At 41.1% G+C, this 22,148-nt stretch overlaps 1 protein-coding gene across 2 annotated transcripts; it reads right to left on the bottom strand.

Moving 5' to 3' along the window:
• Positions 1 to 179: 179 nt before the first annotated feature.
• Positions 180 to 17,540, bottom strand: SPTY2D1 (SPT2 chromatin protein domain containing 1). 2 transcript variants are annotated; one of them, XM_058851317.1, is made up of 7 exons: positions 17,382 to 17,540; positions 8,519 to 8,633; positions 5,528 to 7,087; positions 4,609 to 4,765; positions 4,404 to 4,481; positions 3,366 to 3,472; positions 180 to 1,464 (listed from the first exon to the last, which is right to left on the bottom strand). In XM_058851317.1, the coding sequence occupies exons 1-6, from the start codon at positions 17,439 to 17,441 to the stop codon at positions 3,376 to 3,378; spliced, it is 2,067 nt and encodes a 688-aa protein (XP_058707300.1). In that variant the 5' UTR covers positions 17,442 to 17,540; the 3' UTR covers positions 180 to 1,464; positions 3,366 to 3,375. The 2 variants fall into 2 exon arrangements, with proteins under 2 accessions (XP_058707300.1, XP_058707289.1); XM_058851306.1 differs by having other exon boundaries at positions 180 to 3,472.
• Between the last annotated feature and the right edge of the window lie 4,608 nt (positions 17,541 to 22,148).

Here is a 22,148-nt window from a genome sequence, read left to right on the forward strand (position 1 = left end):
ATGAGTTTTTAACCTGATTTGTCACATTGTTTAAAAAAGACACTGTGCACACATGATATCCCCAAAGGAAAAAATCATTGGCTAAGACTAGAAGCACCCTTATTTACACACTAACACTTTAATATAGCGTCACACCCACTCACCAAAATAAATAGAAGTACATTCATCACAATTTAAACACCAGTCTCTCCATATATTTATTTTCTTTCTGACATATTTTGGTCTCCAGAAATATGCTATATCTAGAAATATGTATCAGCTATTAGTTTATGTTACAAAATGCAAAAAAAAAAAAAATAGAAAATTAGTTTTCCTGGACAATATTTTGGGCTTTACACAAAAATAAATCCAGATTTCCATAAAGATCTCATATACTTCTTGAAAGATTTTTATTTTAAAGCACAGCACAGAGTTGCACACTAAGGCTTCCTGTGATATGCAAAACCCTGGCCTCCAAAAGACATCGCTGTAAAGTGAAATACGGCTCAACTGTAAATACAAGACATTTTCAAAAAGTAGTCATCAATAGAAAGTGCCCTTCATTTGTTTTAGCATTAGCAGTAAAGAAGTAGCTACCTTAATTGTGCAATCAAAGCCAGACCTGGAAGGGTTTTATGAAAAGTATGTCATTTCACACTCTCAAGTTTAAGGATACAGAATCTGAGATACAAGAAGCCAGCCTTTTTATCCTCCTACATTCATTATTTTTTGACACAATTTAGTAAAAAGGCACATTTTCAAACGGTGAATTAAAAATCTAAAAACCAAACCAGAATTTCCTTAAATACAATTAAATCATTAGCTGAACATCCAATTCTGATAAACCAATGTAAGCATTCTTCCAGTTTTTCTTCACCTCGAATTCAGATGCACTTTGGAAGAACTGAAATACTGTCATTAGATGAATACTATTAATCCAGCAAACAGTAAACAGGATTTTGGATACAAGGTCAGGAATTAAAAAACAGGTTTAGTTCCTTCCTAGCTGACATACAAATATGCAAGCACATTAAAAGCCAAACATTTGTACAAAATAGGAAACCCATCAGCATCCCATGCCAATTATGAGAAAGTACTTCTTGACCGTAAAATTACAAATGTGTCCTTGAATAATTTTTCATACGAAATAGACAAAATCTAAGCAATGATCACTGTGTGAAGAAAGTTATACAGGGTCTTAGGGAGGCTAGCAGAGTACATTCCAGTCACCATCTATATGACAAAGTGCTTTACAGATTAAGAAATTTAACTGATCTTTCATGGTTAAATAATCAGACAGTGGTGAAATAATCAGGTTTTACTTAACCTGTATTTCTCTGAAATGCAGATATCTTTCCCAACTGAACCAATTTCAACTTAATATATTTTCTTTCTTCATAAGAGACTTTTTCTCCCCAACCAGGCAGGAAGTTGCTCACAGGTGATATAGTTGTGTGGGTTGATGGACCTCAAGTCTTTCTTCAGCTAAAAAGAATTAAAAAGTACAAACCCAGAATAAGATCATGGTCCCAAAGTTCATTGTCCTGAATGGGTAATTCTAGAAACCAGGAAATCTCCAACAGGAAATGTGAGATGGTCCCAATGCAGCACGGAATACAACACACTTCTAGGCAGTGAGGTTACACTATCTTGTATGGTCTCAAGTGCACACACTGAGAAACAGTTTTTGTTAGTTAATAAAGTTAAAACTACAGAGGGGCAACAATGGCATCTTCACCTGGGCTCCATGTTAGCCAATGCTGAGATAGTCTATAGAATCTAAACCAGTAACTTCAGTGTTTTGCTGAGGCAGTGAAATGGTACCATTGACATAAAACATCTTAAAAAGGCAAAGCTGTTTTTTCTTACATTAATGATCAGATGTTTAAACTTGAGCAGCTTCCAAGACTGTTCCTTACAGGTTGCTATCTGAACTGCTTCTAGAAGCACCACTGTTAAGAATAACCCCAACGGGAAAGGGACTTTGTTGTTTTTCCACAAGGTAATGTTTCCTTTTTGTCCCCACCCCCAACCAATGTCCAGAGTTTTTTGTACTTTTGAAAGTATTTCTAGCATTAAAAGATAATGGCCTGAAGCAGCTGAAGGCAGATGCTACCAATGGAGTCCTGGAGCTCAAGGCAAAGCCGAGTAGTGACACTGGTGAGCTTTGAAGGGCAACTTGGGGAAATCTAAGTAAGATGCAACACCAGATTTGAACTTCAGGTCTCAGTGCAGCTCCTGTAGACTTACATAAGCCCTGTGCTGGTTGTAAACAAATTCAGTTACTGAAACAAACAGTCTTTAGGTGCATAGTTAGAAATAATGTGCAAATATGGGCATTAAGGTAAGTAACTGAACTAACTCTCCTGCTATACATATTTTAGGTTTTTGGCTTGATGAAATCAATCACAAATATTAACTAGTTAACATGATATTAATACTGAAAAGCTGCAAATGCATTCTAACAAAACTTAATTCTGATGTTCTTTCTGAACACTAAAACTAATTAGATAAATGACTGCTTCACATTTTAAATAATTTAACCATCGGATGTTTAATGCAAGAAAAAACACAATTTGTAAAAGCAGCAGAAGCTGTTAAACAAATCTGAAGATTTACAGGGCAGGAGAAGAATTCCCAAACATATGCTTTAGCCCAAAAGCACAGGTTACATACAAACACTAGAAATTTCTGTTTTCAGGGTGTGTGTTTCTCATACTGAATTAGACTGGCACTGGAATTCCAGATGCAGCAAAAGCCAACAATCTTTTTGCTATATCCATCACTGCAGTTTGCAAATGACATGCACTTTTCTGTTTAGAAATAAAGAGGTTCATATTATTTTTATGGGTCCTCAAATCAAAAGATCTGCAGCACTTTATTGCCTTAAACACCTATGGGCAGTGGCTGAATTTACACCCATGATGCTGCTGCACAGAAGATGACATTTTAATACTTTGAGGCTCATGTTGGGAGACAGGGCAGGCTATAGAGCAATAAGTCTCAAAAAATATCAGGGAACAAGAATGATATTCCTTTCTTTCAAGTGAATGCAAAATTGGTTTACTGGTACATGGCCCACACAGTTCCAAGTCAGTGCATAGCTATTCAATATTTCTGCTGGCATCTTGAACTGGTTTAATCAATGGAAACATCTATTAATTTTATTCCATTTAATATGCATTAGTGCATTAATTTCTTCATAAAAAAACAACCCTGGCAAGTATTAAAAATAAATATCTTATTTAGGTCAAACTAAAGCCTTGCTTTTCAGTACTTTAATCCCTTTAAATATTCTTTTGCCCTCTAACAAGCAAATGGAAACTGAAGTAGAATAAGAGATGTATGGAGGCAGAGGAGAGCAGAAACATGAACAAAGTCAACACCATAAGTCAGTTAACGTGTCCTCAGCTTCTTAGACTGTCTCTTGCGTTTCAGTTCTTCTTCTTCCCGTCTCAGTTCTTCCAAGTCTTCTTGAACACCGAGTCTCAAGCTGCCAAACAAGATTAAATCCTTTACACTGCAACTCAGGACACTTGAGGCTTTAATTCTACACACCCAAAAAGCAGTGCTACAAGTACTACAGCTGATTTGAAGAATAATTTGATATCAGATCTTCTTTAATTATCGAATGAATGCAGCTTTAAGAAATCTAGATTTTTTTTTAAATCATAAGATCAGAATCAAATATTTTAAGGGAAAAATATATTTAAAACTTGTCAAAAAATAAAAAGTTGTATAAAAAAATTATTAAATTTAATAAGAAAGGTCTTTTTTTCTCCCACAAAGCAGCTACTGAAACACATCCAATGAAAAAGTAAAACTGAATTTAACTCAAGTTTCTTATCTCCACTTCGTTTATGCTACATGTGTAGCTAAAAGTGAGTCAGGAATTCAACTCTGCAAAACCTCATTCTAAGATGTCAACAGAGAGTTTGGATAATAGCAATATCACTTTAAAATTACATTTATTTCTCCTAACTCCACTTAGCAAGCTATAGACTTCCATGGGCTGCAGGTATTCCTCAGGAGCCAGGAAGAATAAGGACACTGACTATAACTTCAAAGATGAAGGGTTCTAATGCTCAAGGCACCTTCTGAATAACCATATAGAAATTTCAGTAGAATAAAAGAATTTGATGACTCCATGCATTTCAATATTTGCATTTTCTATTAAAAAACCCTTACAGCTTTTACAAAGTTTGTCTCACCACTCATTTAAAAACAAAGAATCAGTTTATGACATAAGAATCGTGCAGGCCCAAAGGCCAAAACCAATATGATCATCTTCATAATTTAAATCAGTGACTATAAAAGCTTATCAGCATACTTTTTATACTTGTGGATTTTTGCTCCCTTTAGCCCTATGACCTCAGCAACAACCAAACTTCTCAATTTGTAGCCAAGATCAAATCCATGCATACCTCCTAGCTTCCTCTTTCTGTTGCTCTCTCCAGCTGCTCTCCATATAACGTAAGGCATAATCACTTTCATCTTTGTACCTGAAAATTAAATATCACATTTTAGCACATTGAAAAACAGCTAATGAATTAATATCCCTTCTTAGGAAGAATAATTACTTGTTCTACTGCTTGTTCTGCAGTATCTGAAAACTGTTACTTTTCTTACCTTTTCCGGTCATAGCCAAATATTTCCCGAATATGTTTTGATATTTCTTCTTGAGGTTCCCCTTCATCCTCAATGAAGTCATCCATTTCAGAGTCATACTCATCATCATCATCATCTTCTATTTGTCTCTTGTAACTAATAGGTGGTCTTCCAAGACCTAAACAACAGGAGAGAATAAATTCATTAACTAATAACATGAACATAATTTTAATTTAACAGTACTTTTTGCTGTACCTTTGGCATAGCGATTTTCTGGGCTTCAAAGTGGAAAACTCCTGCCTCAAGTTAACCAGCATTTCTCAGAACTTCAGCCAGAGGAAATACTTCCTCTGAGTTGTGCTAGAGGAGATTACCTATCAGTATCAGCAGTAGCATCCTGAGGAAACCACTCGGCACTCTGTTCTTTGTTCACAGCTTTCCAGGAACTACACTACACTGCTCGCTCCTGATCAGAAGTAAATTTTTAGAATGGCTTGTCACTGATAAAATAAATCTGCCAAAACACTGAAATGTAAAACCGATGAGTGATTTTCCATCCAGCCCTTCAAGCATCTGTTATTTAAGACACTACAAAGTTTTATAGACCAAGTGTTAAGCAATGCTGGAAGTGAATCTTTAATTCTTTTCCTTCTAACAGCATTTATATGCCAGTATCCATCACAGGCTGCTTAGTCTTTGTTCATGTGATGCTCCACACCACCTGCATTTCAAAAATTACAAGCATAGGTAAAAAGAAATAAAATTAAAAACTGCTATATTTAATTTTGTTTCAATTATTAAACTGTTCTTATCTGAGTTTCATTTGGGTTTTCTCCAATTCTTGTCCCTACTGGGGGACAGGGCAAGCAAGCAGCTGCTTACTTGCCAGTTGGAGTTAAACCACAACAGTGAAAAAATTCTTTGCTCTATAAATGCATACCTTGTGGATGAAGCACAGGTCTATGCCCTGGAAAAGGTCTCATTCCATTCATCTGTCCATTGCTAGGTCTCGTGACAAGGTTTTTAGAAGAAATGGTTTCTGACACGACAGTACATTTGGGTTTCACAGCTGTGCCTGGGCCGCTGCCTGGTCGCGCAGGTCCTGCGCTTGTGCTGATGCCCGGCCTCCCTGGTCCACTGCCCAAGCTGCTGCCCGGTCGCTTGGCTCCTGTGCTTGGACTGATTCCTGGCCTTCCTGGTCCTGCTCCCAGGCTGCTGCCTGGTCGCCCTGGTCCTATGTTTGTGCTGCTGCCTGGCCTTCCCGGTCCAGTGCCCAAGCTGCCGCCCGGTCGCTTAAGTCCCGTGCCTGAGCTGCTGCCCGGTCGCCCAGGTCCTGTGCTTGAGCTGCCCATCGGCCTTCCTGGTCCCACGCCTGAGCCACCTCCCGGTCGCCCAAGTCCTGTGGCTGAGCTGCTGCCCAGTCGCCCAGGTCCTGAGCTTAAACCACTTCCTGGCCTTCCAGGTCCTACACCAGAATTGCTGCTTGATTGCCCCGGTCCTGCACTTGAACCACCCCCAGGATGTCCAGGTCCTCCTTTTCCTAAGCTGCTCCCGGATCGTTTTGCATTGGAGTTAATTCCATGTTGAAGGGCTGCAGGTTTTCCTGGTTTTGCATGGGCAGACTTTTTCAGGCTGGATTCTTTCGCAGATGGCATTCTCTGAGCCCCATTGGCCATGGGTTTTGAGGGTGGCACGTGAGAGTTTGAGCCAGACTTTCTAATACCATTGACAGGCAATTTATTATGACTGCTACCAGAAGAGCTTTTTAAGGAACCATTTTGTGAGTTTTTTTCCATTTGATCAAGTTTGGAAGAAGATGACCGTGGGTGTTTTTCATTCAATGCTGGTGCTTTGGATTTTTTGTCAGTACCACCCATAGGAAGTGACAGACTACTTTTAGATGTGGAATGTTTATCTACTGAGCTTTTATTAAGTTTTGTGTTTACAGATGCTTTTTGAGAAGACAGTTTTTTCGAAGAACTGGATATCCCTGTAGGCTTAATCTCCTTCTCACTTTTCTTATGCACTTCCACTTTTTTGTTTTTACGTACCAAAAATTCCCTCTCTCTCAATTCTTCTGCTGTTCTGGGCCTCTCTTCTACCTTTTTCACTGGTTTTATTTCCACCGGTTCATATTGCTTCTTTTCAGCAAGCCTCAAGAGGTCTGCAAAGTTCAGAGGCGCTGGTGCACTTTTGGGTGGTGCCTTTGGTTTCACTGCAGCTTTGGATGGTTTCTCTTCATATTCTTCTTGCTCATGCTCAGATTCTGTCTGACTGTATTCAAGTTGCTCAGTTTCATCTTCTGTTGCATACTCAGCCTCTGAGGCCTGAGCAACATTCTCAGAAGCCCTCCTCTTTTTAGACTTCTCTTCAACAGGAATGCCATTATAGCCATAAAAATTATCCTTTGTTCGTGAGGCCATAGCTCTTGCTTTTCTATCATGTTTCAGTTCAATACGCCTCGCCAAGAGCTGCTCTTTCTTCCTTCTTTCTTCCAGTGCTGCAAGAAAACCAGGAGAAAGTTATGCAAAAGCACTACTTTTTATTTCAATATTTTCCAAACAAACCACTTAGTATGGTAACTTAAGGATCTCTGGTTAATAGCTATCCAAAATAGACAAGTGACCCCAGGTCTGCCAACAGGGCAGGCTAACCCACCTGTGCCAGCTGCTCCAACAAAGACAAGCGATGGAGTGAAATGTTGCTATAAAAAAACCCAATAATGCTTTTTGAGGGAAGCAGCTTTCCAGGATGCTGTGAAAATTATGGGGAACCTTCATACAAGAAGGTACAGAGGTTATAAGAGCTCTGTGTAGTGGAGGGACTTCTGAGACTGAGCAAGAGAATCTTGAGACTGTACAGAACATACTATCAAATGTTTAAGGGAAGTTGAGGAAGGGAAAGGAATAAGAATATTGTGGGGTCAAGAACTGGAAAATAGCCTAAGTGTGTGCATGTAGAGGGATATAGAGGCGACACAGAAGCAGCTGAACAGATAAGCAAGCAGCCGGTCATTACACAAGCCTGATAGAGCCCCGTGCCCTATCTCCACAGTCTGTCCTATATCCTTACTGTTCAGGCTCAGCTGTTTTCTGCATAAGTATGCTCTCTATCTTGTGTCTGTGATCTGCTGACAAGAGTCAGGCTGAACCAGCTGGTGAATGAGACATCTAAATGCCAAATACTGGACAGACCAAGGAGTAGGGGCTAAATACTCAAAAGATTCAGGAAACAGAAAAACTCCTAGAAAATGGATTTGGCTACTCATACTTTGGGTGCCTATAAAGGTACCAGTCCTTGGCTGTGTTATTCTGTTGTCTAGGGCTGTAACAGCACAGAGTGTGCCAGCATGCCCCATGTGGAATTCATGCTTAGTCTTGCTTCTGGCAGGACCAGGCAGAAGGGGTAAGGAACAGACTCATGACTGGCCCAAGAGAGGAAGAGTAACCTGGGCCATCAGTCCATCAGATTTGGTTACCTTTAACAAAACATTAACGTCAGAAGCAATGCAACTAATTTGTTCCATAGAGTATTTAAAGGAAATATAAAAGTGGATAAATTGCATCTCAGAGAGACTCTTTAAAATTTACTGTACTAACACACTAGATTAAGACACAACAACAGCATTTCTTCCCATTTTTCACACAAAGTTTTTCAAAGTTAAGCTAATGAAAGTTGAGATAGTTTTTTTGCTCTTCACCTTAACTGCTTTCTCCATCTCCAGCCACAAATCCTAATGTAGTTGATTAATATTTTAACTCCTTAGGAAAGCAAGCAAAGTCCTTACTGAGTTCTAGCTTTCCCTCAGCATCAGGTCCATGCATAAATTCCAGAACTACATGTGCAGCTGTATTTGTTAGAACTTTGAATAAAGTGACAAATACCAAAGAATAAATGGAAGCCTCCCATTGGAGATATTTTATACTTTTACCTTTTTTTCTCTTTTCTTCTTCTTGTCGTCTGAGAAATGCTTGCACTGCTGCAGACTCTACACCCTTGACTTTGGGAACTTTTTTGGGAGGACCAACAGCCAAACTGTACCTTTTCTGCAAAGGACAAAGAAATATGTCAGAAGAGTAAAGAAATATAAAAATCAGTTTTTAAAACTGAGGAGTTGTGTAACAGTCTTATACTTGACTTACACACAGAGATGGTACAGAGTAAACAATGAATTCCCACTGAAACTGAAGGTTGTGCTGGATACATTTGACACACAGTTGTACTTTTAGTCTGACTAAGGAGCAACCAGCTCCAAGTCCTTGGGAAAAACTTGCAAGCTAGAAAGTGTCTGGTCCAAGGGAATAGAGCTGTCTTGATAAATTTTTTTGAAAGGTGGTTTCATAACCATCAGAAGAGCAAGATAACCAAAGTCCAGGACAAGATATCAGCACTAAGATAAGGACACCTGTCTTGTCTATACCACTGGCCAGCAGCCAACTACTTCACTCTACAAATACTGCCATCAGAGTGGGCCTGATTCAAGCTCTGCCTGAACTGCAGCTCAACTGGATGCCAGGTGACCCCTTGAGCAGGGCTGCCTCTCAGGGTTAGAAATTCCTTCCTGAAACTAAGAGATCCTTCCTTACCCAAGGTGGAAAGATTCCTTACTTACAATAGATCCTCAGTAGGTGACAGAGAACACTGCATTAGTATTATGAAACATTACTAATCCATTCACCCTAAATTATTACAAACACTGTATGGATAATCCCATTAGACATATACCATTGACTAAGCCTGAGATTACAAATGGATCCAGCCACTCCTAGACTCCAAACTGAGTTTAGAAAGCAAGGAGTCCACTCATAGCCTTGTGACTCAACAGGACTGTGCTTCTTGCTGTTTTGCCAGTCCCTGAGAATCACTCTAAATGAACTCATAAATGAAGGAATTTGAACTCAACCTTCTTTTTGTATGTTTCTTCCTTCAATTAATTAATAAGATGAACCATGCATTAAACTTATTAAACCTTATCAAACCACAATTGAACTTTGTTAAATTCCAGTGAATTGTTAAATCATTATTTTATCTCAAAATACATCACTGCCTGTCTTTTGATGAGATACATTCCACTCATCCACAACAGGGACTCACTCAGCTTTTGGAAGGAATGACAGGAAACCAGAAGACAGGTAGGGAAAAAAAATTAGTGAAATGCACTGGACTAATAAAGAATGCAATGGCCACATTAGTAATGGAATAAAAGTATTTCAGTTCAGCCTTAGTCTTTCTCCAAGAGGAACCAAAAGCAAACTATAGGCCAAGCTGCCAGAGTCAACCCAATTCCAGACTGCAGGTTTATAGCTCCATTTTCAGCTTGCTTGTAGGCACTCATTTCAGTTTCAGGTTACCTAATTCAGCAAAAATAGATAAATCAACTCAAAAAACTGAATTACTCCAAAAGTTGGAATGGACTTTACCAGCATAATTAATAGGCTGATGTAAAACCAACAATACTGATTTTAGTTCCTGCTGGCAGTGGCCTTAAACACAATACACATCAAGAAGCTAGTGAACCACATACCAGCTGACCTGAATTCTACTTATCACCTGAGATCAGTGTGACCTCAGCACCAACTGTGACAGAATACACAGCCCCCACCTGGCAATTACAGCACTTGCACATGGTGTACTTTGCCAAGAGAAGAGAAGGCTCCATGGAGATTTTGCAGCAGCCTTTCAGTACCAAAAGGGAGATTATAAGAAGGATGGGGACAATTTTTAGCAGAGACAGTAGCAATAGGACAGGGGCTATTGGTTTTAAACTAAGAGGGTAGATTCTGACCAGAAGTTGTTCGATGGTAGTGGTGAAACACTGGCTCAGTGCTAAGAGAGGCTGTAGACTCCCCATCCCTGGAAACATTCAAGGTCAGGTTGGACAGGGCTCTGGGTGACCTGATCTGTTTAAAGACGTCCCTTCCCATTGCAGGGGAGTTGGACTAGATCACCTTTAATGGTTCCTATTCTATGATTCTGTATCTCATTATATCCTGAAGTGAAGCTGCATGTTCTCAAATAGACTCCTTTTCCTTGGCAGAGGAAATGATAAACTGTGCTATTAACCTCCCAGGCCATCCTACAAAAATAGTCTAAAGTCTACAACACTGATTACGTGCACCACAGACAGGATTTTCACAGCTTGCCGTGCCTAAGTCTGTCCAGTGCTGTTCAACCTGTGGCTCCAGCAAATGAACAGATGTAAAGTTATCTATGGTACCCTCTTTTTTGCTTCTCTTAGATGTTAAGTGCCCCAAGTGCCTCTTACTGGGTTCTATAACAACCACTTGCACTAAATTTGTTACACCTGTTCAAACACTGCAAATGTACCAGGTGTGCCTAAAATGAGAAAAAAAAAATATTTAACTTCTTCCTACAAACAAAATACAGAAGAAAAAAGCAATGAGAAAGACAGTTGCAAGAATAAGTGCAATAGGAGGCAGTTAAACCCAGAAGTAGAAGGAAAGGAAAATACATTTAGGAACAAAATAAATCCAAACCCAAAACTGAGATTTGAGAGGGTGGGGTTTTTGTTTATTTCAGAAGTAAGCCAATAGATTAAAATCTAAACCAAGATCTCCCACATGAGACACTGATTCTTACCAAATGAAAGAGATGTAAAAAAAACCTAAATAAAAAAGTATCACTAAAGAGCCACACAAGTCAGCATTTCTATAAATATCTTTCTGTCCTCATAAAGCTTTATGAAACATAACTGAAATAATAAAAATAAGATATCTAGTAAGGAAACCTACATCCAAGTGTTTTAGAAGCAATAATCAGGCTGGCAGCATAACTCCCTATAGACATCAATATCACACAATGGTAGCCTTCATTCTCATTTCCGATTCATTGATCAGCAGCACATCAATAGATCCTTGGATTACTTTAATTACTAGCATGCAAACCCATAAATTAGTTTGAATATACATGCACTAAGAAGCAAGGTTTGGAGGCTCATTTCTAAACTGCATTCAAAACTGACTCCAAGAAGGGCAGCTACAATACCAACCAACTTGTAGTCTCCTCGAGCAGTTTCTGAAATGACCAGAGCAGAACTAAAAAATGTGCGCTGTCCACATACATTGCATATTAAAACCTGCCATGTCGCCCCATCACATTGAGGACCTACTGCAGCCAAACTCATTCACTGAGTTTCACCTCTCTGCAAGGAAGTTTGCCACAACCTGAGAACCAATTTTCTTATTTGCACCAAAAGCGTTCCAAGACCTGTCCGTTCAGGAAACCTGAACTGTGATGCAGCATTGCCTCTCAGCTTTTGCACAAATGTGGTCCACAACTCTGTGCCCCAGAGAAATCTGGTTTACTTTATTTGAACTGGAACAATCAGAGTCAAAGCAATCCACACATTATCAGTCAAAATCCTGCCAGAAACAGGTTGAAGCAAATTAGCACCTTAGAAATTATTTGCAGTACTTTGTAGTATACTTATCTTAGTATAATGATATCTATGTAAATTATCTTACAAAGTTAAACACATCATGTTTTGCCATTGGTAACCTAATTTGGCAAAGCTTCATTTAATTATTCCATTTCAAGTGTACACTCAGTTTCAAAAATTCTGTTTTAAAAACTGTGTAGAACTCAAGCATCTTTTCCAGTCTAAATGATTTTGTGCCTAAGGAGCACCTTTGAAAACTGCTAAACAGCAGGGACAAATGTAGATTGATCTATTCTGTTGGGAAACCTTATAAAGAATTAAAGTGATGGGGAAGCAGTTTTCAGGCTTTGTTTTGCTGCACTGTGACCAACAGTCCTATCCAGGAGCAGCTTGACAGATAAGCTCTTTTCTGACTGCCACTAACATGACAAATCACGCAAAATTTAAATTAAGTCTTCTGATCAGTAGCATTTCTTATCTAAAAACTGAAAACAGCAAAACAATTCATAAATGAACGCCCATTTTCTGTACTATTGCTGATACAAGTTCTGTTCACCTTCTTTCAGTAATAGCATAAAACAACCTGCCGAGGTGTAGCCTTTTTTAAAGCACTGAACCATACACATGTTCCACAAACACTAATAAAGCGCTTTATATGCAGTGCAAATGAATATGCATCAGACTGCAGGTAAAGCAGACAAAATAAGCCAGCGCATGTCACTATACCATCCAAACAGCAGCTGCACTATTCTGGCTTTTAATAACTATTGCTAAGTTAAATCAACAGAAGAATAGAAATGTTTAGCCTTTAGGAAAGAGCAGGTCAAGCAGTTCTCAGAACACTGCACTAGTCAAGTTGCAAACAGTGACAATTTGCTCTGAAGTAACTGACTTCCTTCAAAACATGACACATGATCCTGATAGAGTTGTAGCTGCTTTGACATCGCCATTCAAGTACCAAATCTTGGACTACAAAACAGAATTTATGACATAATTGTAAACTTTTTGGCACCCAAATGAAGCCCCAAGGGGTCTAGACCAAACACCAGTGCCAGACAGAGGCAGCAGTAGTAGTACTGCCTTTAACAATGGTCAATATTTACACAGGTGGCAATGCAATAACACAAGTAATGAATTCTGCCAAACCCAATTCTCAAGTAAAGCACCTGTGCAGCTCAGTTACTGCAACAGGCTTGCACATGCAGCGCAAAGACAATTCCACTTGTGTTATCCACTACAGGCAACTAGCAGGGGCTCTCACAAGCTGGGGAGATTCTTTAATTTGCTTGTTTTTCATTAGCATGTTACAGCACTTTGCCTGTTCTTATCATTTGCCAAGACAAGCAACTTTCTCCAATGCACCGTCCCTGTTTTTCCTTAAATATGCTTCAAGATATAACTATCTGAGAACATCAGGAATGGTTCATCCACCATATCCATCCTTGTTTGTGTCACTCCTCTCAATGCCAGTTCCTCAGAAGGCAGCTTTTCACCTTCTAAGTGGCCATTTGTGTTCACTGCCCAGGGGCCTCTGCCCTTCATCCTTAACTGGTATTTCCAAAGCTTCTGCAACAGATTTACCACGGGGATCCCAGCAGCTGACTCTGCAGTGAGACTGTCTTAGAAAACACACACAATGATTTCTCAACTGCTGCTTTCAATATCTGGTTGTGACAAAATAAATAGGAGGTAACAAGCATGTTTAAGTTTGCTTCACTTCAGGTTCTAACAATTCCTACCAAGATAAAATGCTCAGCCTATCAGCTCACACTGTTCTCCTCTTTAACAAGCAATTGAACAGGTTCATACATTTTATTCCTAAAAAAGCAAAAATTACTTTCTTCCCATTTTGCAACTGCTGCCACAACAACCAAGCAGAACCCTTAGCTGGAAAACATACAGAGACTTTGTCTATTAAAAATTGCTTCACACAGGAAAAATAAAAATTGAAGACATACTTTTTGCTTTCCTGTCTGTAGTGGTATTGTGATACCCATTTTCATCTGCTTTTGCAAGAAAAGAGACCAGGAATAGGAAAGCTGGAAATTTTACTAGTCAGCATTTAAACCTCGACAGTCTGGAACTTTATCAGGTCAGTCGAGAGCAAAAGCCCTCCTCACCCCTGCCAATATTGAGTATCTTGCAGTTCCTCCTGTGGAGACTGATGTAATCTCAAGAATTTTAGGCCCCCATTTTGAGGCAAGTTTTAAGCACACAATAAATGCACACACATCGATCGATGGGAGTCTGGTCCTACAGCACAATCTGCACTTCACAGCCAATTCGCATTATTTCTCATGCAGGGCTTCTCTTGCCTGTGGGCAAACGCTCGATAATTTGTAGATTAGAATTCAATGGGCAGGCTCTGCAATCCACGGTTCTCTGAACAAACTCTGCGATTGTGTTAGTGTTGCACTTCACAAAAACTTAACTCCTCATCGCTACTAGTATCTGTCAGCTTCACTGCAGGCTGCTTTGTATCAGTCTAATTTCAAGTGAGACCTCACAAGTGGTGACGTGGATGACAGCTTCATGGAGGCTGCTTTGCATCAGTCTCATTTAAAGCGAGACCTCACATGTGCTGACGTGGAGCTCTTTCAGTTTTGCGTCACCTCTTTGTGATTAAATTGTATCAGATTTCTGTAAATTCTGTACACCAAAGTTTCACCCTCAGTTAAAAGGAATTGGGAGCAATATGAAATGCTTATTTTGCCATTAATAATTTACTAGAAACTAAGGTGAAATAAAAGAATGACTTGGTCCCAGCTGTCCTCAGGGTTTCCCCTGCAGTAAAATTTTTTAAGCTGCAGTAAAATTTCATATTTTAAAGAATAGCTACAATAAAAATATCTGAAAGTGCTTCACCATGTCATGTGAAACACATGGCATAATACAGTAGACCAGTTCCACCAAAAAGAGGGACACAACCTATTTAAACCTCTCTAAAGTCAACATTAAATCTCATAACTATTATCATGTCTAGTCAAAGCAAGACCACACTGAAAACTTAATGAACTGCTAGTATGAACACAGGCAACAAGATACAACAGTGAAACCCCTATGGAATACTGGATGATAAAACCTGGGGCTCTGCTCAGCAGCTGCTGTGAAGATAATTAGCAGCACATCATTAATAGCTTAGACTATATCTATATATCTATATATCTAAATGAACTAGTAGTTCATATATGTACGGTTTTATTTAGAAACAAAACCTGATGCAACTAACAGAGCACCAAAAGGCTGATTTCAGCAATGTTCCTTTTGAATCTGGATTTCCACAGGGAGATGAACAAGCAGATTTGTTTTTACAGGGACATGATGTAATATCTGCTTTATCCAGGCCCCTCTTTTACAATACAAGGCCACATTACTTCTTAGAGTTTTTATATAGTTTCCACTTTGAACACTACCTGTATAGTGTGTATATATATTTTTATATATACTTTGACTACACACTACTTGTTCATGTCACTGTTTTTCATTACAAAGGACATGGAATATTAGTTAGGTGCACTGTAAAGTTTAAAACAAACTTCTCAGAGAGAAATTCAGAGGATATGCTCATTAATACAGGAACTAACATTTCTGGAAACCTGGTAATTTTATATACCAGTAAAAGTGTAATTAATTTATATGGTGTTTCAAATCGAAGTATGTAAAAATAATTATATTCTTCTTCTATAAACACATTTAATGTACTAGCTTTAACACAGTGGAGTTGTTTAGATGTCCAGTAATTGTAAAATCTCCATGGGCTCTCTTTTAAAGCCCAGTAGCTGCAAATAGCTTCAAGCAGTGCCAACTGCAGCTCTGCTTTTGCTCAGAGACTGGGGCCAACTTCAGAGTTAAAAGCTGCACCACTAATGTGCTAAACCAAACTGTTTCAACTATGGATTCAATTGCACTCTCACTCCATGAGTTAATCACAAATTAGCAAATCCTAATGCTGACTTTTCTAAAAAGAGTAGCTAAACCTTCATCCATTGCAAAACAAGTAGGAGCCCCTCCCTCCACCATCACATTAGCAATGGAGAATATGACAGATAATTTATCAATTCATCATCATGGCTTAAAACTACTTCTGACAAAAAAAAATAGTGCACACACAGTAAAGCTGCCTGGGGAAACAAAGAATGTAAAGAGAAGCTTTAAACATCTAAAATAAAAGTTATAATAACCCAGTGACAACTTAGTGAAACAGCTTCAGACTGATCAAATGGGCATTTAAATATCCTAAGGTATTTCCGTATTTGTTTTTATATGATTTATGTTATGAACCAGATTCCTATCTAGGGTCAGAGACAAATTAAATGTACCTAAATATAAAAAAGTAGATTTTATAAGATTTTAACCCATAATGGAATCTGATTAATTTCACATCTACCATATGGTCAATACCTATTATCAACTGGTCACCCTATTAGTGAACATTATCAAAGTTTTACTAATAATAGAGACACTGAGATACTCACTAGTTCTGACACCACCAAAATGAAAACACTGTACAATTAAGTTTTTTTCTGGTTTTCCCACAGTTTTTGCTATAAACAACTACCTCTAATTTACACTGGGTTTAAGCAAACTAATCATAGAAACAGAACTCTGGCACTCTGTTGAAGAGCAAACAGAAAAAGAGTCGTCCTAGCTGGTGGCTACCAAGGAGAAAATATTTTTTATCCAAATAAGCACGCACGACTTATAATTTGGGTCCTCCCAGAGGAATGAAACCCAGGATATTAATGTATGAAGATGCCACGTGCCCTTCTTCCTGACAGACTTCGTCCACGCAAGTCAGTGGGTTATTTCATACGGAATCCACATTACTGATCGCTTGAACTAAAACACAAACCGCTGAAGTACAGACCTCAGCACAACACTAAGAACACAACAAATGCTTTCCGCCAATGCACCCCACAGAGGTTACACGCTATTCCTTCGCGGCGCACACAGAGCCCTCAGACAACGCAGCCCATTCACCCAAAACTTGTCACTTTGTCTCCGACTCACACTTGAGACGTGGCAGACTTGCGTTTTAAGAGCAAACAAAAGGACTTAGCCGGCTTTTAGCCGCTGCCTTCCCCCGCACCCCCGCTCTGCTGCCGGGCTCTCGGCGCTGCCAGACCAGGAGGCGCACGCCGCGCCTGCCCGCTCCCAGCCCGGGGGTGCCGGCACCTGTTAACCGAGGGGGCCCCGCTCGCCCCCTCCCCGCACACAGACGCTTCCCCAGCCCTCAGGAGCGAGCAGCCCCGGCCGGCGAGGCAAAAGGCCCGACAGAGCCCGGCGGTGGGCGCAGCTCGGGCGGGGGCCGAGGCAGAGGCGGGCAGGGCTCCCTCCCCGGGCCCGGCCGCCACCGCGCCCCGGCCCCGCGCTCCCCGGCAGCCCCCGAACTCACCGGCACCGCGTTCAGCCCCTGTTGCTCCGAGGCCATCACGAGAATGTTGCGGAAATCCATGGCCGGGCTGGAACACGGGGGGCTGCGGCAGCCGCCCCGCTCGCACCGCCCGCTGCCCCCCGCCCGCCGCCCGCTCGGCCCCGCTCGCTTCCGCCCGCTGCCGCCTACCCTTTATATAACTTCGCCTGACGCTGGCGTCACTTCCCCTGTGGCGGAGCCTCGCCACGGGAAACGGGGCTGGAAAAGGGGAGGGAACTGGGAGATGCGTCTCGGGAGCCCCGCAGGACGGCAGGGCCCGGAGTAGTGTGGCAGGGCGGCCTTATGAGACCACCGGGAGAGCCCCCGCCCGGCCCGGCCCGGCCCGGCCCTGCCACCGCCCCCCTCTCACAGCTGGCGACGATGCCGGGGATTGTCCCTCCGCCCACCTCGGCTTCGCCCCTGAAACCTTGGAGAGAGGCTGTTTGCGAGGGCATGGAGGGACGGGACAAGGGGTGATGGCTTCAAACTGTCAGGGAGTAGGTTTAGATTAGGAGTCACAAAGAAGTTCTTTACTGTGGGGGTGGTGAGGCGCCGCGACGGCTTGCCAGGAGAAACTGGGTTCCCCATCCCGGGAAGTGGCCAGGACCAGGTTGGATGGGGCTTGACACAACCTGGTCGAGTGAAAGGTGTCACTGCCCACAGCGAGGTCAGAACTAGATCATCTCTAAGGTCCCTTCCAACCCAGTCAATTCTATGATTTTGTGATTACTACCCCCGACCTCGGCATGGGGTTGTGTCAATAAAACATCAAAAACTCCTACTTCCTTCTTTTTTCTAATAGCAACTCTTCATTTTTCAGTGACGGTGAGAATTGTGGGATTTTGAAAGGAAAAAGCCTTTGGGGCCAATGGCCAGTAGCTCCAAGCACACCCTGACACCTGCCCCTGTCCCTCTTGCATTCCCAGCTGCCAGCTTGTCCCTGAGTGGACATCAGCTAGGCAGAAATCCTGTAACAAAGGAGGAATACGGATTAAGTTTCCTCAGCAATCTCTCTTGCCTTATCGAGGCTTCAAAGTTGGTGCTTGGCTTGTAGGGGTGTCGCAGTTACTTCAGCAGTGCGCTCCCAGCTGCAGGAATGCTGCCTGATAAACAGGGCTCCCAGGATCAGTGCTGACCAGACAATATGCTGTGTTGTGTGTGTATGTTTAAATATTTTTCTAAGTCAGACAAGCCAGAATATTGTGCAAGAACACCAGCTGACTGAAGAATCTTCCATTGCATTGGTTACCAGCTCATTTCCTGGAACTGTTATCTGAGATCCATCTGACAAAAATTCCTCTACTCCACACTGCTTCTCATAGAAACGTGGGCACTGAAAGGAAGCTTTTTTCCTTCATTTAATCCTTCTGTAGCATAAATTCTTTAACACTGCTAGTACTTAACAGCTCTTCACTTTCAGTTCCTCCAGTTCCTTCCTGCCTTTTCCAGTTTCCCTTTGCCTCTCCAGTGTCCTTGTTTTTTTGTCATATCTGGTATGCCCTCCTGGGCATAGCTATAAGTCACATTGCAGCCTAGAGTAAAAAGGCCTAGTGAGGCCTTAGCTGATGGGAGGGACAGGGTAATTTAGCTGAGCCAGGCACTGCACCAGTTAATTTGCAGGGCCTTTATAGTTCTTGAACTACAGCAGATCCAAGTTGTTCCCATAATGCTTGCTGTGGTATCTCTGCATGGCATCACTGTGCAGGGTGGACAGTCCTCCTGACCTACCACTGCTTCTTCCTGGGACAGTCCTGATTTAACCCCTTATCCTGTAAGAACTTAATCCTTCTCTCTTTTCCCCTTTTTATTCTTATCTCCATTTACTGACTTTTTACTTCTGACTCAGACCTGATCCCCTCTTCTGGTTCCTGCCCTCTTTGTATTATGATTATCTTGATTTTAAGACTTCCTAGTGTGGTTCTCTTCACAGGCAGTTAGTAGTTCATCAATTTTCTTCCCATTTTTGGCATGATATTTCCCTCTGTGCTACTGTCTATAAAGTTGTGATGCTATTTTCTGGCAGTCTTATCTGCTACCTCATCACTGCTGTGGTGTTTTCATCAGAATTTCCCTGCTCCAGCTGGAATTTCTGGTATCTCCACTGTGCCTGTCATTGAGAGTATTTTAGTATGACTCAGGTTCCTGTATGACAACAGTACAGGCAGAGCAATGATTGCTTTTCAACTTTTGTGCATGCTCACTTTGGTCCACTTTAGAGTTGGCAGGAACACTTGGCTAAATGCAGACTTCATTCTGCTGACTGCGATCCTCCAGATGAGTGGAGGAGAAATCTCTCCCTGCATCTGCAAGAGGAGTTACAAGCAGGCCGGGGAATGGCATTGCAGCTGCAGTCTGTTGCATGTCACTCTTTGGAAACCCTTAACCACAGCTATTGCCTTTTCCTGTAAAAGACAATACTGTGACATCACGTCCCTCAGCAGAGGGGATTTACCTCTGTGTTTCTCCAGTGGGAGAAATAATAGCACTGTGTAAATGTGTGCTGTGGGCATTTCATGGGGCAGTGGCGAGCCACGCTGAGCTGTGCTGGGATTCCCAGACTGTCCCCATGGCACTTAAATCCAGATCTAGCACAACTTTCACGTCAGCACACTGCCTTGATGTGGCCCAGCCTCTTCTTCTGGCAGACATCCTGCAAGAAATGGGAACCTCTCTGCTGTGTGCCTGCACCTCTGTCCTCCCTGTGCCTTCAGTTGCTTCTCAAATTATCTTCACTCTTCACAACCTCTGTGCATGTTTACAATGTGATGAACTGATCCAGACCAGGCTTCCCAGCACTCCCAAGCACAGCTAGCCTGTCAGCAGCAAGAGAAGAAACAATTTTGTGCCTTTAAGTCAAACTGATGTTTCTTTAAAATACAAACCAGGATAGAAAATGTTTCTTCCCCTTTTTGTAGCTCTCTTATCTGTCTGATTATGTACATGTTTAATATCACCCTGGCTTTGAAAGAATTATAAGTCTGAGAATTTAAACTAACATCTTCCAGAAAACCAATACAACACCTCTCAGATCTCCCATCTCTCCTCCCAAACCTCTGATTTGTGCTGCTGAAAAAGTTCAGACAGATTTGTTCTTTTTGTGCGTACATTTTTAAGCAAGAATTTAGCTAAATTTTATTTTTCTTAAATACTGTCTCTTTTGGATATTACTTGTGACTAGAACTGTTTGGAAAAGACTTAGACAATATCAGACAATGTTGCACCAGAAAGTGTCTGCAAGTTTTTAATCAGCTGTGCTCAACAATAGCTCAGCCCCAGCCATGCACACTTCAGGCATGTGACTAATCCTATTAACTTGAAGTGAAGTGTATTAAAGTGTTTAAAGGATTAGACTCTTAATTACAGGCCATCTGCAGAGGTCAAATATCAAAGGCTGTTCAGAGCCTGAGTTTTAGCATTTTCTGAATGAGTGAATGAGTAATATTTGTGTGAGTTCCCCTTTCCCCTTTTCATGCAGCATCCTTTCTGCTGTAGAGTTAAATGGGTGTTCTAATGTGACATTTATTAACTGAGCTGAATCATCCTGATGTCCAATAGGCAGGTCTCCAGATCATCAGCTGGTTAGATGGTAGCAGGGCTGTCATATATGCTCTAAAGAAGTTTAGGACTTGGAAAACATGAATTTGAACAAATCAAGTTTGTAGAGCATAGTGCCAGCCTATTTTATGGCTGCTTACGATTTGAATTATTAATCCCTAAAACTATTTTCCTTATGATATATTAAGCAGAAATAGAAAGGAAGAGCCTTGGGATGGTAATTATCTGGTCTTGACAATGTATAACTTAGACATCTAGCTTAGATATGTAAATTATGGCTCCAAACAGGAATATCAGAAAAACAAGGACAGAAATTGCCTTCTTCCTCCCGCCCAAAAATCAGGATCAATTCCATTAGGTAATTTCTGACAGACACTTGTTCAATCTGCATTTAAAATCCAGAAACCAAGGCTGTCATTCCCTATATTATTCTCTCACTCTTTTTTCATCTGCACCTTGAGAAAGCTGTTTCTAACATCTAACCCAGATCTCTGTTGCCCACTGAGCCTTTTCAGCTGATGAGAAGACTTTATTGTCCTCTCCCATAGACATACAGCACACATATTTAGGGCTTTCCTACTATGTCTCCCCTTTCTCTGGGGTAAACCATTCCATTTCCTCCAATGCTTCCTCATAAAACCTCTAATCCTCTATTCTATCCTAAGCAGGATACAATACCCCAGCTGAAGGCTTTCTAGCCCCAAGCATGACATGGCTTCATTTGCCTGGGAAACACTACTCCTTTTTATGTAGTTCTCTGTGCTATTTGCCCTTTCTGTAGTGACATATCTGATTCCTGTTTGGTTTGTGATCCATGCTAACCACCACAACAGTGATGCTATCAGACCAGTAAGTCCACAACCTGCATTTGTGGTGTTGGTAGTTCTGAAGAGAGTGAAAACACATCCTTTGAATTACTTCCTTTCCCCCTGCTGTAATTTGCCAAGGGTGTTGAGATCCTAGCCCTGTCCTCTAACACTTCCTGCCCCTCCCAGCCAGTGGGGCTGGCAAGAATCTGCTCTGCCATCTAAATTATTTAACGAAAATATCACATTTGTGATACTCCTGCAGAATTCTGCTTGCCGTGTCCAACCAAGTTAAGAACTCATGTTAAATATTTCAGTCCAGTTTACAGACAGTTTTGTACTCATCCATTTGCAGTTTTTTGGACTTGCTTGTGAGATGGATGGCCAT

This window comes from Poecile atricapillus, chromosome 1 (genome assembly GCF_030490865.1).
Source record: "Poecile atricapillus isolate bPoeAtr1 chromosome 1, bPoeAtr1.hap1, whole genome shotgun sequence".
Lineage (NCBI taxonomy): Eukaryota > Metazoa > Chordata > Aves > Passeriformes > Paridae > Poecile > Poecile atricapillus.